Raw genomic sequence first — 15,470 nt, forward strand, 5'->3', positions numbered from 1 at the left:
TTTATAAACCTTAGTGGTAATACGACTTTATGAACTCAAGTGGAACAGCCTTTGGAAACCGCTATCAACCGTGACCAAATTATTTTCAACGGTTTCTATCACGCTCGACCCTATCCCGACGAGGTTGCCAAGACGCTTTGCCATTAGATATTATCAATGTGTCTCTGCTACCAGGCCACGTACTCACACACTCTGGATCCAGAGTGCATATCTCTAAACCTCCCTTCCTCTTGAGAAAGTATTCGCAAATCAGCTAAAGTACAGCTTATTTCGGAGAAATTTCCACCCAGATTTAGAATGATTCTCATCATTTGACCATGACATCTCTGTTACAGAGACTGTCATACCAGGCACGGCACTAATTTGGTTTAAATCCTATTTATCAGATTCCATACCAATTTTATTTACCTTATACATGAACTTAACAGCAGTAGCAGACAAAAACCTGTAGACGGCATTGCCTCTGGCATCCAACACCACTCGTAAAAGAATCTTTTTCATCTACGGTCAGGTTACTTCAAACCAAGAAAAGAGATCACATCACTCCTGCACTAGCTGCTCTGCCTACTCAGAGAGCTGGACTACTTGTAGTTCCTTTGAGGGCGGCAGTGACAACGGGCCGTGATGGACTGGTGCTCGGCCTGCGGCGTGGACACGTGCGCGGGAGATTAGATGTTTGCACAGAACGTAATCCAAGACACGTTTAGTCCGATTAACAACATCAAAATGCCAGCAAGATGCCACAAAGAACATAAAACATTGCTGTCCTGGCTCCTCAGTGGTGGAATGAGCTCACCACTGACATCAGGACAGCAGAAAGTCTCTACATCTGCCACCGGCTATATCTGGATTAAAACACAGATAGCACTTCAGTGGCACTTACTTATGGTATTACTTATGGTATTACTTATGGTATTACTTATAGTATTACTTATAGTATTACTTATGACTTTCTTGAAGAAATGGTACTTTCTGGATTCTTGTTGTTCTGAGTTTGTACTCTTGGTTGATGCACTTATTGTAAGTCACTTTGGATAAAAGTGTCTATTAAATGACATGTAATGTAAAAAAAAACATTGTTATATATTTGTAAAGAACATCTCTGAAGTTAAAAAAGAAGAAGATCATGCTACTGTCAGTATAACAAACGGACTTCGTAAACCTCTTTATTGTAACCCGACTTACAATAACGTTTTATTTTATAAAAAACAGGATACCAGAATATGTAAATATAAAGGAAACATAGATGCCACTAAAGAAGGAGCTTTGACATGAACGTCCCCTTCAACCTCCTAGAGAGGTCTGTATTGTTTATACACAAACAGAGACAGGGGACATAAACCGTGTATTTGTTTAATCTTTTTCATTATAAAACGCAATCATTGTTGTTAAAATAGTTGGATGATACGCAAACAAACAATACATTATTATTATTGTTATTAGTGATAAGTGGATCAAACCGATAGACCTTAAAGAATGAATCACTTTAGCAAACTTATCAAGCAAAAGGGAACACAAGTCTGGTTTAAACAATTTAGGTTAATTTATTTTATTCCCTTATACTGAATGAATCATAAACCAGCAACATGCATACGTATCCACATCTTTCCTACGCATGAGGCTTTGCAGGCCTGTTGACCCTAAATCAATAACCTGAAGGGGAGGAGAGACCAGCGAGAAAGACAAATAAACACGAGGGGAAGACAGTTGGAAGAGCACCATGCATTCAATGCGTTCCTATATTCTGAAAACAACATATATCAGCTGCAGAGAAACAGCTGGCAATGCCAGAGAGACGACCTTCAGGCTGTCGAAGGCCGTCTCAAGGTCATGTGACTCACATCTAGTTCCTCGTATGTCTCGTCACGGTGACAACTCAACATCAGAGGCTTTATTTGCTGCTCATTTTGAATGTTTTACTGAAGTGTCAAAAATGAAGTGGACGTTTCAAAACTGCACATTGCTGTTGAATTGTGATTAGATGGCAATGAAGGAAAGGTTGGCATATTAGAACACACAAACACATACAGAAGGATGTAATTAATTGGGACTGTGATAAACACAATAATACTGAAGTAAATATGTCGGATAGTTATGAGGTTTCGCTGTCCATTTTGAATGGCAGGACGTGTTTTCTCTTGAGTCAGTATAAACAGAAGGTATTATGAACTGAATAATGTGTATTCAGGACCTGTTGCTCAGAGCTGTAGTACTCCTAAATAGCCACAAGAGGGCGTGGTGTGTCACCTGTAAACATTTAACTAATTAAAAACTGCTGTGCTGGTGCCTTAAACTGACTTGTCTTCTGTACTTTATTACCATGTGGATCATTTATAATTGCACTCCAACTGTATTTCTGGTATATTCGATGTGTATTATTTAATTTCAAGTAATTAAATTTCATCTATCTTCTTCAATTCTAATCTGATATTTTGGTTATTTTTAATGTCATGCTTTTCTTTGTCCATGAATAAAATAATTAACTTTGAGCTGCATTGTCAACATGTGTCATTCATGAACAGTTAGTAAATATAAATGCTATGTATTACATCAGTTTAGTTTTGCACTTTGTTTAGTTTTGCACTTTTTTTGAAAATTCGACAACTACCATAGTTTTCTTTAAACCAATTCTTGCAAAGTATTGTCAAAGTTTAGGAAATGTGACCAATGTGAGATTAGATTACTAATCTCTCGCTGCCAATACTTCTGAAAATTAGAACACCATAAAAAACATCATTATAGGAAAAACATTTTTTTTATAGATGTTTAAATAAGTGATAAGTGACATCTCTAAAAACCCATAAACGATGCTCTTGTACTCCTTAGAAAGAACACAATATAATACATGAAGCAGTTTTTTCTTTTACAATCTGGGAAACTTTTAAACACGATTTTCCAAGTTGATAAAAATTAATACTAAAATTGATCTTCAGCTCAGATCTTTGAACAAAGATAACCGGGCACCACTCCACGCTTTGCACAATGTAATGAAACACTCACATCAAGTAATTTATGTTGTAGGGTTTAACACACAAAGTGTACTTGCAGGTAAACGGGTTCCATCATGTGAGTTTACACAGCTACGGGGGAAAGTGATGTGTGTTCGTGAACGGTTGTGTACAAAAGCTCCCTCAGGCACCAACATGCAACTCAACAGTAACTGTAAACCATCGATCGCGATCGACGTATTGAGCACCCCTGCTGTAAACCATACGTGTCAAACTCATGGCCCGCGGGCCAAATGTGGCCCGCCACGTCATTTTATGTGGCCCGCGACGGCATGAAATAAATATGATGCCTTTTCTTAAAAAAGGGAGGAAAAAAATCTTGTGCTTTTATTTTGAAGGTCATTTTTTTTGCAGCGGACTGCGGTCTGTTCACTCTCCTTCATGCTGCGTTCACGCCAGAGGAGAGGCGAACCCTTGCGTTGCTTTACTAAATGTACTCGCGTGAGTTCAGTCGCCGGACTATTTGTCACGTTTTCTTCACTCGCGCTAGAAGCGCCGGAGAGGGGGCGTGGCTTATCGTGGCATATAACAGTTCGTTACCACAGTCCACCACGGAAGAAATACACACTCTTTGTTGAGGAAGTCCCACACACGTCGGACCATCAAGCCCTCGAGTCTGGGTTAATAATATAAATATTACATATTATATTATCCGTAGCCGGCTGCGTCTGGATGACGGCCGCTTCCAGACGATCGATATCCTCCGTAGGTTCTGATTCAACGGTATGACGTCAATGACGTCACGCGGAGCATTTGAACAGTCTCAGGTACTTTTACCGCCCGAGTTTAAAAAATCAGCCCGAATGAGGCGCATTTTTCGCGTCCTGTCATTCACGCGCCCGGCGGACATCCAGACGCGCGTGATGTCAGTGTGTGACCACATTGACTTTGCATGAACAAACATCCCCAGTTCCCCTATTATGAATTCCTCCATCAGGTCTATGTCAGTGGTCACTAAGGTTGAAGTGAGTGCTGCTTCATGTTGTTCAGTATTTATAATATAGTCAGAAGAAAAGTTAATGTTGAATATGTGAATCTTTTTTAATTACCCTTGTTTAATTCATTTATAGTTTGTGTATAAAAGCTGCTCCTCAAGACTCTGACTTGTAGAGCAGCTTTATGTGTCATAGGTTCAGTGAGTGAGACATGAATTACATCTTTTGAGGCTTTTTTAAACCAAACTTTTTTATTTCATGTTTATGCATGAAAGCACTGTTTAGACATGTTTTAAAGTCTGAAGTTACTGAGTAGTAATGTATGTTGTATTACCTTGTGTCCTTAAGATTCACTTGTTGGTTCATAATTGACTGTAAAAGGGAATATTACTAAATAATTGTGTTGTGCATACTGTGATATTCTGAACTCTCAGGTTCAAACTGCACCATCTTTTCATTAAATACATTTGAGAAGTTAAAAATGTCCCTCGATTTAGGTCTCAGCTTGTCATTCAGGGGTGATAGTGCGTCCCAAAGCCAGACCAGTAGAGAACCACAGCGCCAGACCAGTGGAGAACCACTGCCCAGACCAGTGGAGAACCACTGCCCAGACCAGTGGAGAACCACTGCCCAGACCTGTCTCAACTGTGACAAAGCTTTTAACAAAGTTAATGTAATAATGTTTGTTTGATCTTTGATAAAGTAATGTGGGTTAAAATAAATATAATGAAATTAAATAGATTTATTTTATAATATTAAATACATTTGCATATATAGTTATACATTTATATAAGTACACCTAAATAAACAATAAACAAATGCAAAGACAGTTATTTAACAATATGTTCTGGAGTAGTTAGAATTATCCCGTGTTCGTGACAACCGGCCCTTTGAGGGCAGCTGCATGAGGCGGATGTGGCCCTCAGTGAAAATGAGTTTGACACCCCTGCTGTAAACAGACCACAGCAGTTACATGTGTGTGAATGTGTGTGTGTGTGTGTGTGTGTGTGTGTGTGTGTGTGTGTGTGCATTTATGAGTCGAAAACTGCATTCACTCATTTCAATTTAAAACAAATGTTGCACAAAAAGCAAATGTATCTATCTTTCATCTTTCACAAACAAAAGTAATTGTAGTTTATCAGCTCATACTTAAATATAGAGACAACACAAAATGCAGTCCATTTCAGAGATTAGAGTTGGTTTTATTAGACTGTGATCACACAAACAAACCTAGTCCAGATTTTGACACGAATGTGCTAAATGTCACATAATTTGGTCAAATACATATGACAGAAATATGCATATTACAGTAGAAATGAATATCAAATTCCGTTTTGCTGGGTGCCGATGCTTATTTACATTTTGTTGGGTTTTTCCTCAAATGTGATATGTTGTGACGTATTTATATCATAAAACAATCTTAATATATAAATACAAAACATTACAATAAATAGTCTCGGAATAAATGTATCTTGCTTTGTCCACCAGGGGTCAGTGTTTTCTGACAGATAATGCCATATCAGGGTTTATTTGTTTACTTGCCATCTTTAAAGGGGGGACGATGTAAAGATATATTTGAAACATTTAGGTATATTAGGCGGGTTCATCACCATTTTAATCCAGTTGTTCATTCAATGATACACCTTTCTACCAGAGTCCAGTTAAATCTCCCCAATAGTTGGTGCTATTCCAAACATGCACTCGTATTAACCACCACATGCTAGCTGCATCGATGCCTGACAGAAAAACAGCCCCTTTCCCCCGCGCGCCTGCCTCAATGTGAACACATAGCACGCGGTCCTGTGTGCCCGGCGAAAATAACACACACAGGTGTTTCTTTTTTTAAATTGCCGATGACGTCACAGCGGGGACGCCTGGCCCACGTGCGGGCGGCAGTGCGCGCGCTCCTCCTGCCTGCGGAGAACGGTCGACAGCAACCCGACCGCGCAGCACAGGCGCAGTGAGACGCGGCGCGAGGAAAAAACAACAACTAATCCAACCCGTTTCGGATTATCTCTTTCATCTAAACCTCCAGCCGCCAGAAACAGTGGCATACCCCTCTCTCCCACCACCCCCTTGAAGATGATGACTCGCGCGGAAGATGCCCACGTCTGACCTTCGCCTCTGCTCCGCTGCGTCGACGCATCGTGAAGCGCTGCCGCTACCGGAGCCCCTCGGCTCCTGCCGCTGCTCCACTTAGCCTCCTTTTTGCCCCCCCCCCTCGCTGGAGAGACACAGGTGCTTTGCCCGCAGACGAGCCTGCACATCTTTCATTTTATAATTTATTTTTTAATCAATCAAGAGCGAGGCAGATGCCCCTCGCTCTGTCATCCCGGCTCGTACTATGGTGGACTTTCCATCTCTCAGTCCTTACTGGCCTCTCATCCGCTTTCTGGTGCCTCTGGCTATCACCAACATTGCCATCGACCTCGGAGAACAGGTAATAACGTCTCTCGGTTTATTTTAATTCGTTTAGCTGGTTGTTGTTAGTGTCGCTTCGCCCTTTCGGCTCGTAACGGCTAACGGTTTTAATGGAGCTCCTTCCGCCGCGGTGTGTTTCAGTGGCTCTGCTTTTTATTTTATTTGTTTAAAAAAGCTCCGGCAACAACCGTTGGTCGAACATGGACGCGAACATGTGACGTAACTAGCTCTAGCTAGTTTAGCTGGCAGGCTGAAGACATCCGTTAGGTTTCATATACATTATGGAGGAGAGGAGGAGGAGGAGGAGGAGGAGGAGGCGGCCCTAGTTTGTTCAGATGTTTCTGTCTCCAAATGAATACGCTGCTGCGGAGGGTTTTCTGTCTGCGTTATCCAACCTATTTCATGACCAAAAGACTATTCTAGACGAGCAGCACAGTCCTTGACATTTGGTTATTCATTACACCTGACGCCATTTTCTCGATCATGGCGGCTCAAGTACACAAGTCAAACACACACCAGCATTTCGTTTTCTCTCATTATGTTTCCTGTCGTTTCTCAGCCAGACCTCTGAACTGCCCGCTCCCCAGAGACCTTGAGCAGATAGTGTGGGAGTTCAATAATAACACATAAACACACACACACACACACACACACACACACACACACACACACACGAACACGATGTGGCTGGGAGATGTGAGGATTAAGCTTATGTAATGTCTCTGTTGGCTGGTATAAATAGCACACACACACACACACACACACACACACGCAGTCCTGCAAGGAAAGCAGCAGCTGTGGTGGTTGTTCTGAATGACGATGCATCAGGAATCGAGTGTTGTGGGTGTTTCCTGTCCAGACATCGCGATGGCACTCGCTGCTCCGCACTAGTCAACGGTCTCACTTTGTGTATCGTGCGTGTGGAGGAGGTGGAGTACCATCTGGTCAGAGATAAAGTTAGGCTGAGTCATGGTCATGCGGGCTCACCCCCTCCCCCCCCCCCCGCCCATCATGTGCTGTCTCATTCCCCTGACACCTCACCCCCTCCCCACCGCACCCATCCCCTAATATCTTTCTGTTCCAGGCCCTCAACAGGGGCATAGCCACAGTCAAAGAGGATGCCATCGAAATGCTGGCCAGCTACGGCCTGGCCTACTCCCTGATGAAGTTCTTCACCGGACCCATGAGCGACTTCAAGAACGTGGGTTTGGTGTTTGTCAACAGCAGGCGGGACCGCAGGAAGGCTTTGCTCTGCATGGCGACGGCCGGGGTCATCGCCTTCGTCCTCCACATCCTGATCGGTGTGTGCTTCTGCCCTTAAACCGCATCCTACTCTGGTATTCGTTGCAAACCCTCCAGTGTCTTCATGCCGGCACCCTCCGACGGCTCTCCTCATCCCCCTAACCTCTGCTCACTCGTGGTGTCCTCTCTTTCTCCGTAGCTTACACAGAATTAGGATACTACATCATTAATAAGCTCCACCATGTGGATGACTCTGTGGGGGGCAAGACAAGAAAGGCTTTCTTATACCTGGCTGCATTCCCTTTGTTGGATGCAATGGTGAGTGCACAATATGGCAAGATTATTCTACATTAGTAGTCAGACATTTGTGATCATGCAATCGTGGATTTACACACACCGGAACTGGAAATCGCTAATTTTTAATCCTCTGTCCACGCTGGTGTCAAGCGTGAGTGTATTCACCGCTTTAACGTCGAGCTCTCCCCCGATGCATAACGCCTGGGATCCAGGCGCGGTCCTAAATAGAGCTTTTGTTTGTAGTTTCGAGCGTGTTAACTGCGCATAACACGATGCATTGTTCTGTTTCGAAGGCTTGGATTCATGCAGGGATACTTCTCAAGCACAAGTACAGCGTCATCGTGGGCTCGGCCTCCATCTCTGACGTCGTGGCCCAGGTAACGAGAGGCGCTCTTTTTTTATTATTTTACCCTGAGGGTGACATTTGAGGTGTTGGAAGAGAAAGTTGTCTGATCTCTGACTTTGCGTCCGTCTCTCGTCGCCGTTGTTTCCCGCAGATTGTGTTCGTGGCCATTCTCCTGCACAGTAACCTGCAGTGTGTGGAACCTTTACTCATCCCCATCCTGTCCCTGTATATGGGCGCTCTGGTCCGGTTCACCATCGTCAGCCTGGGTTACTACTGCAACATTCACGACAACATCCCAGACTCCAGTGGACTGGATGTTGGCGTAAGTGCTGTCTCCTTTTTCTCTCGAAATTATGAGGTTGGGAAACTTTACCTTTCACCAAAGGGACGACGGAGTTATTTCTATTTAGTCAAGAGTGAGAGTGATTTTCATATGTGTCTCGATCCCTTTAGGGTGATGCCACGATCAAAACGATGCTGAGTTTCTGGTGGCCCCTCGCCCTCATCCTGGCCACCCAGCGAATCAGCCGACCCATCGTCAACCTCTTTGTGTCTCGCGACCTCAAGGGGAGCGCTGAGGCCACAGAGGTGTGTGTGTGTGTGTGTTTAGTAAGGCGTGTGTGTGTGTGTGTTTAGTAAGGCGTGTCTGTCGGCGTGTGTGTGTGTGTGTTTAGTAAGGCGTACGTGTCTGTCTGTGTGTGTGTGTTTAGTAAGGCGTGCGTGTTTGTCTGTGTGTGTGTGTTGCTGTGTGCAAGTGCTCATGGGGTTTTGGTTTTGCTCCTGAAAGGAAACATTGAGGTGTGTGTGAACTGTTGCTCTCCAAAGCATTTTATTTATTATAATCACCAACTGTCTTGAATGATTAAGAATAACTCGTTTGTTTTTATCATTGAATATCCGATGTCATTAATAACGCAGCGACAAATCATTTTATATTAATGCTCGTGTAATTATAGAATGTCGTTGGACATCATAAAGAGGGACTTTACAGCCAATGGACTAATTCTCCCCTCAAGTTGGTGCAGATGAAAAGCCAGATGCTGACTCACTGCCTCTGGAGCTTTCTGACTCACAGAGACCCCCAAACCACTGGAGACAATACAACGCTGTGTACCAGAACCCACTGGAAACCATTGACAGCACTGGCTGCCACTGGTTTGAGTGATTCACCACGCTCACGGGGAACTCGGGGCATGATGACACCGAGGGAAAACATTGCTCCACGGCAGCTACTGTTCCTGCCTGGCGCGGCCCGTTGTTGTTGTTGTTGTTTTTGTTTGGGACAACAACGACAAAGCTCAATCATAAACTTGTGAAAAACCACATGGACGGGAAAGTGAGAAGCCCACGTGTCGCCCTCATGTCTGCTGTTGTTGGACAGCTGTCATTAATTTAGTGTGGTGTTAGCGGTTAATCGTTGTTGTGCCGATGACTTTTATAGCCGCCGTGTCTTTGTCATTCCAGGCCGTGGCGGTGCTCACGGCCACGTACCCGGTGGGTCACATGCCCTACGGCTGGCTAACCGAACTGAGAGCAGTGTACCCTGCTTTTGAAAAGGTAACCCGTTCCCAACCACTCTCCCCGTTTGCTGCAGTTCATCGTTCACGCCACTAACGCTTCCCTTCCTTCTTCCTTCTCAACAGAACAACCCCAGCATGAAGATGAGCGCCGGCACCTCGGTCACCAAGTCCCACATCCAAAAGTTTACATTCTGCTGCGTGGCAATATCAGTCACGGTAAAATGAGGGCGAATCTTTTTTTTCTTTCGAGGCCCTAAATTATACTCTCAGAATATGGCGGGAGGTAGCTCAGGCACAAGTTCTGGTCAACAGTTTATTTTCCTGGTCTGCGTGGAAACAATCCTGAACCTCTGGCTGGAATTCACTTTGGAAAAAAATGAATGCGGTTTGGAGGTGAAGCTTCTCAGATGTGAGGATCTGCAGCTGTTATTCTTTGTTTATGTCATAGATGATATAGAACAAAGCCCTCCCGACTCCCGAGGTTTACAGAAGTAATCCAGTTTCTTTTCAGGCATTGCTGTCATTATTCAAACATCTAACCCCACCCAGCTGAGACACTAGCATCACAACAGGCAGTGCTACACAGGCAACACATTTGTTTCAGTGTTTCGTGTCCTTCACTGAGATTTGACCTCCTAGTTGTCCTGTCATGGTGTCCTCCGATCCAAAGCAAGTCATTTCTTCTTTTTTAAACTTATTGATGCCTGATTATACTGGAGGCACCACATCATTTTTGACTTTTTGAATTCTAAATCGGGGTTGTAAATCTATTTCGGCACGTGCTCACCAACATTTCCGGGCATAACACTCCCCAGAAGACACCCCAGCTATATTTACCTTTTACTAATTCTGCTGCACCACAATGAAAGCTATTGGCTGGAGGTTCACATTCCTTCTGAGAACGACAGAACCAGTCCAGCGTTCTGCAGGAACATAGATGACATGCCTGACGGTGTATTTGCAAAGCTTGCTAAAGTCAATGCACTCTTTGAAGTTAACTGCCAAGAACACATTGACGTTAATCATGTGGCTACAGCTGCACACTAATGTTTATAGTGATGGAGGTTCACAGGAATACGGAGTGTACTTACTCAATTCAGTTTATTTTGTACAGCCCATTAGGACAAATTCCAAATGTTCCTCAGGCTTTACAGTCTGCACACATACGACATCCCTGTCCCACGACCTCACGTCGGATCAGAACAACTCCCAGCAAATAGAAAAAACCCTTTCACTGGTAAAAGGGGAGAAACCTTCAGGGGAGCAACGGAGGAGGGTCCCGCTCCACGATGGACAGAAGCAAGAGATGTCATGTGACCAGAAGGAAGCGTTACAGAGTTACAACACATTCAATGAGTATGACGGAGTGTATGAATAGTTGGTCGTCGGCATGGACCACGATCCAGACCGGCATGATCCATCAGGCAGATGGAGGTAGAATTATTCTTTGTCGTCATGTCGTGGTTTCAAGTTGCAGAAAGAGAGAGAGAGAGAGAGAGAGACATTAGGGTGGAATTTATGAAGGGTAAGCGGCACTCAAGTTACAAGTCTTTTATTGTCAGATGCACAGAATGACACAGGGTCAGACTGGGCACTGACATTCTTAGGACAAGGCACCATGACAACTACCATAGCAAACATAACATAACATGACATACACTCTGTACAAGTACTCTGAACATAATTTACATGTAATAACGTATAATAACCTTACTAAATAAGATAAATATACAATACAATATGCTAAAACATATACCAACCTATACATATAATACTAACATATATACATATAACATATAATACACATATAGTAACATATAATAAACTTAACTACAGACAAATGCAAATACAGACTCCACTCCCACTCAAGCTTTAAGAGCTTAACCCTTGTGTTGCCTTTGGGTCAATTTGACCCGATTCAATGTTTAACCCTCCTGTTACCTTTATATTTACTAACATATTTTACCCTTGAGGTCAATATGACCCCAGCTATTAAAATCTCCAGAAAATTATTAGAATTAATATTGTTTTCCAAGTTTAAGTGTGAGGTACTTTATGTTTGTTTGTTGACTCCCGAAAGAACACCGACATTAAACATTGAATCGGGTCAAATTGACCCGAAGGCGACACAAGGGTTAATAAAACAGGCATTCACGTAAATCACATTGTTTATCACATTCCAAAAGCTCCTCGCAGGATTACTTTAACTGCTAAATAATGAGCGCTGCGGTCACACCGTGTCCGTCTTGCTTCCTCAGCAAAATAGTTTAACGCTTCTCACGAACACTGTCGGATCCACGAGCTTTGATTATACTTGCGAAGGGCACGACTGAAGTAGAAAAAGAAGCGTTTGCCCCAGTCAGCGGAAACAACCGTCTGAATACGGAAAACGGGAAGTTTGTGGCCAAGGTTGGGTCTTTTCAGGAGGAGGAGGAGGAGGAGGAGGAGGAGGAGGATGTTCTGCTGCCGTGTTGTAAAACACAAGCGGGCGGCCGTCGTGTCGGAGCTTGTTCTGATGACACGGAGGAAACCCAAAAGAATGTAAACACCGGAGGAGGCCGCCCACATGTCTTTGAGGAGGGATCCGAGCGATGGCCCGGGAACGGTTCTGAAAAGTAACTTTGCAGTGAGTGTGGATGTCTCACTTTGTTCAGAGAAGCTGCTGCCGAGTCGGGAGGCGGCGGCTTCTTTAGAGCCAAAGAAGTGAGTTGCGTGCCGCCATCTTGCTAAAACAAGGCTAGAGGGCGAGGCGGTGTCGACGGAAATCACCACTTCCAAGTCATCTATTCGTCCATTTTGGCTCCGAGGATGTTCAGCCACAAAACCACAGCAAAGTCTTTTGTTATTAGGAATGAATCATTTCCTTCTTGAGAGTGAGATGGTGAAAGGTTTGTATTCTAATTTCTGTTCCCGTGTAGATCATCCTCTTCCAACAAGGGGTTGAGCTGGTTTGAACGTTGTGAGGAATGCACCCTGAAGCCAATATTCAGGGATGGAAGACAATGGCACCAACACATCTGTCCTGTTAGAGAGAGAGAGAGAGCGAGAGAGCGAGAGAGAGAGAGAGATTTTAAGATTAAGTTGCGTTGTTAGCCGAATTTTGCTTTAAAAAAAAAAAAAGTCTAGCTGGATGCTTTCATAACAACAACAATGTATGTGACGCGTTCGCTCGCCTGTTCTACGTGAGCTTCAAAGGCCCACATGAAATCCCAAACCCCTGGAGTTAATGAACCAATGAAGGCCAAAGAGGCGACTCTATTGTGGCCAACGCAAACCAATAAATGCTCTTTTGTTCATGTGGTTTCCAGCTTTGCTTTGTGGTGTTTTGGACTCCTCATTTATCAGAGAAGATCCTGACTGGCGTCATCGGCGTGGACACCGCTTTCGCCGACCTCTGTGTGATCCCGCTCCGAATCTTCTCCTTTTTCCCGGTGCCAGGTAAGACGCTCCATCTCAGATGTCTCTCAGCACCGGAGTCCGGCGGCTTCTTTCCTTCCTGCTGTGGCTTCAGCTCAGACCAGTGGGGTGATGTTTCCACTGTGTGTGTGTGTGTGTGTTTTCAGTAACTATTCGGGCTCATTTGACTGGATGGCTCATGACCCTGAAAAAGACCTTTGTGCTGGCCCCCAGCTCGATTCTACGCATCATTGTTCTCATCGCCAGTCTAGTTGTGCTGCCGTACATGGGGTAAGTCAACACGTCAGAGAACGGGGTCACAGAGGTCAGCACTGTGACGCGGGCGCACAGTATCGTATGTTTATTTTTCTTCTTCTTCCTATTTATTCCTGAAACGTGATGATGATCGACTTATTCTTGCAATGCTTTGTGTGTCAGGGTTCACGGGGCCACGCTCGGGGTTGGGTCCCTCCTGGCCGGCTTCATAGGAGAGTCGACAATGGTTGCCATAGCAGCGTGCTATGTTTATCGACAGCAGGTGAGGACACCTGGGTTGAGCTCATCGCAGAGACTAGAGCAACTATTTCAACCCTCACTTACACCCCGTTTAGTGTCAGCAGGGATGTAACGGAACGAATCCTTTACGGAGACACGCAATAAAAACGGTGCTCCGGATCACGTACGTTTTCACATACCACAGGTCCCCTTGATAAGTACATCAATGCATTTGACTTGAACTTTGACCTCCTTGCTCATATATGCCCTGTGCAGATAATCGTGAATCGTATAGTTAGAGAAGCTGCCTTGCAAAATGCAACCGTATGCAGTAGGACGTCCCGGTATTTCTGGCACACTGCATTTTGGGACGTACTAAATATTGTTTGGGCACACTCGTCCGTTAGTCTGGGTCTCTTTGACTACCAGACTATTGCACAACATCTACACAGTCGATACTGTGGGTGTGGACGCAAACGTATGTTTAACTTTTCGCTCCTTGTAGTCAGTCAGTGTCTTGATGAGTTTCAGATTAAAGAGTTTCTCTCATCTTCCCTGATGAGTTCCTTTCGGCAGCGTCTTGTTGAATCATCCGGATAATAAAAAGTAGTAATACAAAATAATTGGCGAGAAAAAGAAGTGCATTCCTCAACTAGTCAAACCATTTCTTTAATAGAGCGTGATTACATCATTCTCCATATCTTTGTTGCATTTGACACGCGTCACATGACTTTATACTGCATTTAGGTCCCATGTTGAACTTCCCCTTCTTCAGAAAAGCGTAACCAGAGTCACGTCTCCAGTTAGTAACTGGTTAACGCTGATAACCACAAGCTTCACTCCCCCGGTCGCTCTCCAATAATCCCATTAGCACAACTAGAAACGGCAGTTTGACAATTTTGCCCTTTTTTTCCTCCGATTTTGCGGTTCTCATTTCTCTCGACTTCTTCCGTCTCCGCAGAAAAACAGCGAGATGTCCACCGAGCTGGTGAGGGAGTGCGAGGACTGCGCCCCGATGAGCGAGGCGAGCTCCAGGGCTCAGATGGACTCCATCGAGGAGCTCCAGGAGGAGGAGCAGGAGTGAACCTCCAAGAGGCACGAAGCTGAAGAAGAGACGGCCGAGTGTTCAGAGGAGACCCGGGTACTGGTTTGGTTTCAGAGGTTCTCCCGACAGGATAAACCGAGTAAGAGCGAGGAGGTCTTCTTCACGTCGCCCTACGCACACTGTAAAGAAAGCCATGCGCCCCCACGCGTCGACTCATCCGTGTAAATACCGTGACGTCTTCCGGTCCTTTTCCTGCGTTCTCATAGTTTTGCATCCTAGTTTTGCATCACGCAGCGTCGGCTGCTGTATTAACCACTTTCATGCGTTTCCTGGTAAACAAGGGAAGGCGACACAGGAGATCTTTTCCCCCCGAAGCACGTCTGTCGAGTGGTAGTGGAGTTGCCAAAATACTCATTATTTTATCAAAGTTAAGCGGCAAGGCCTTGCTTGAATTCACATATAGACCTGTTGTGGGACTTGTTGGGTTGTGCAATCGTATTTTACATACAACGGTGTACAGATTATTGTGGTTTTGTATAGGTAATGCAATGTGTATATTTAATTGCCCAGAGGGGTCGGGAATCCCTCGTTATATCACTGCTGCGTGTGTTTCTGAATCCAGTTATGATCGTTCACTTTCCATGCAGTCTGGGAGTCCATCTACTTGTTTTGCAAAGCATTTCCCTGGTGTTCAGACTGTCGTACGTACTGTATATAATGTATAGGCATAATTATTTGGCGAATAAATAGCTTTATTATTATTAA

General features: G+C 44.4%; 1 protein-coding gene across 1 annotated transcript; it reads left to right on the forward strand.

Moving 5' to 3' along the window:
- The first annotated feature begins 5,818 nt into the window (after positions 1–5,818).
- Positions 5,819–15,470, forward strand: ankha (ANKH inorganic pyrophosphate transport regulator a). The gene is made up of 12 exons (XM_056434495.1): positions 5,819–6,383; positions 7,449–7,665; positions 7,806–7,924; positions 8,197–8,280; positions 8,401–8,571; positions 8,703–8,837; positions 9,714–9,806; positions 9,893–9,985; positions 13,078–13,207; positions 13,333–13,456; positions 13,604–13,703; positions 14,622–15,470. The coding sequence occupies exons 1-12, from the start codon at positions 6,288–6,290 to the stop codon at positions 14,742–14,744; spliced, it is 1,485 nt and encodes a 494-aa protein (XP_056290470.1). The 5' UTR covers positions 5,819–6,287; the 3' UTR covers positions 14,745–15,470.

This window comes from Pseudoliparis swirei, chromosome 16, assembly GCF_029220125.1.
Source record: "Pseudoliparis swirei isolate HS2019 ecotype Mariana Trench chromosome 16, NWPU_hadal_v1, whole genome shotgun sequence".
Taxonomy (NCBI): Eukaryota; Metazoa; Chordata; class Actinopteri; order Perciformes; family Liparidae; genus Pseudoliparis; species Pseudoliparis swirei.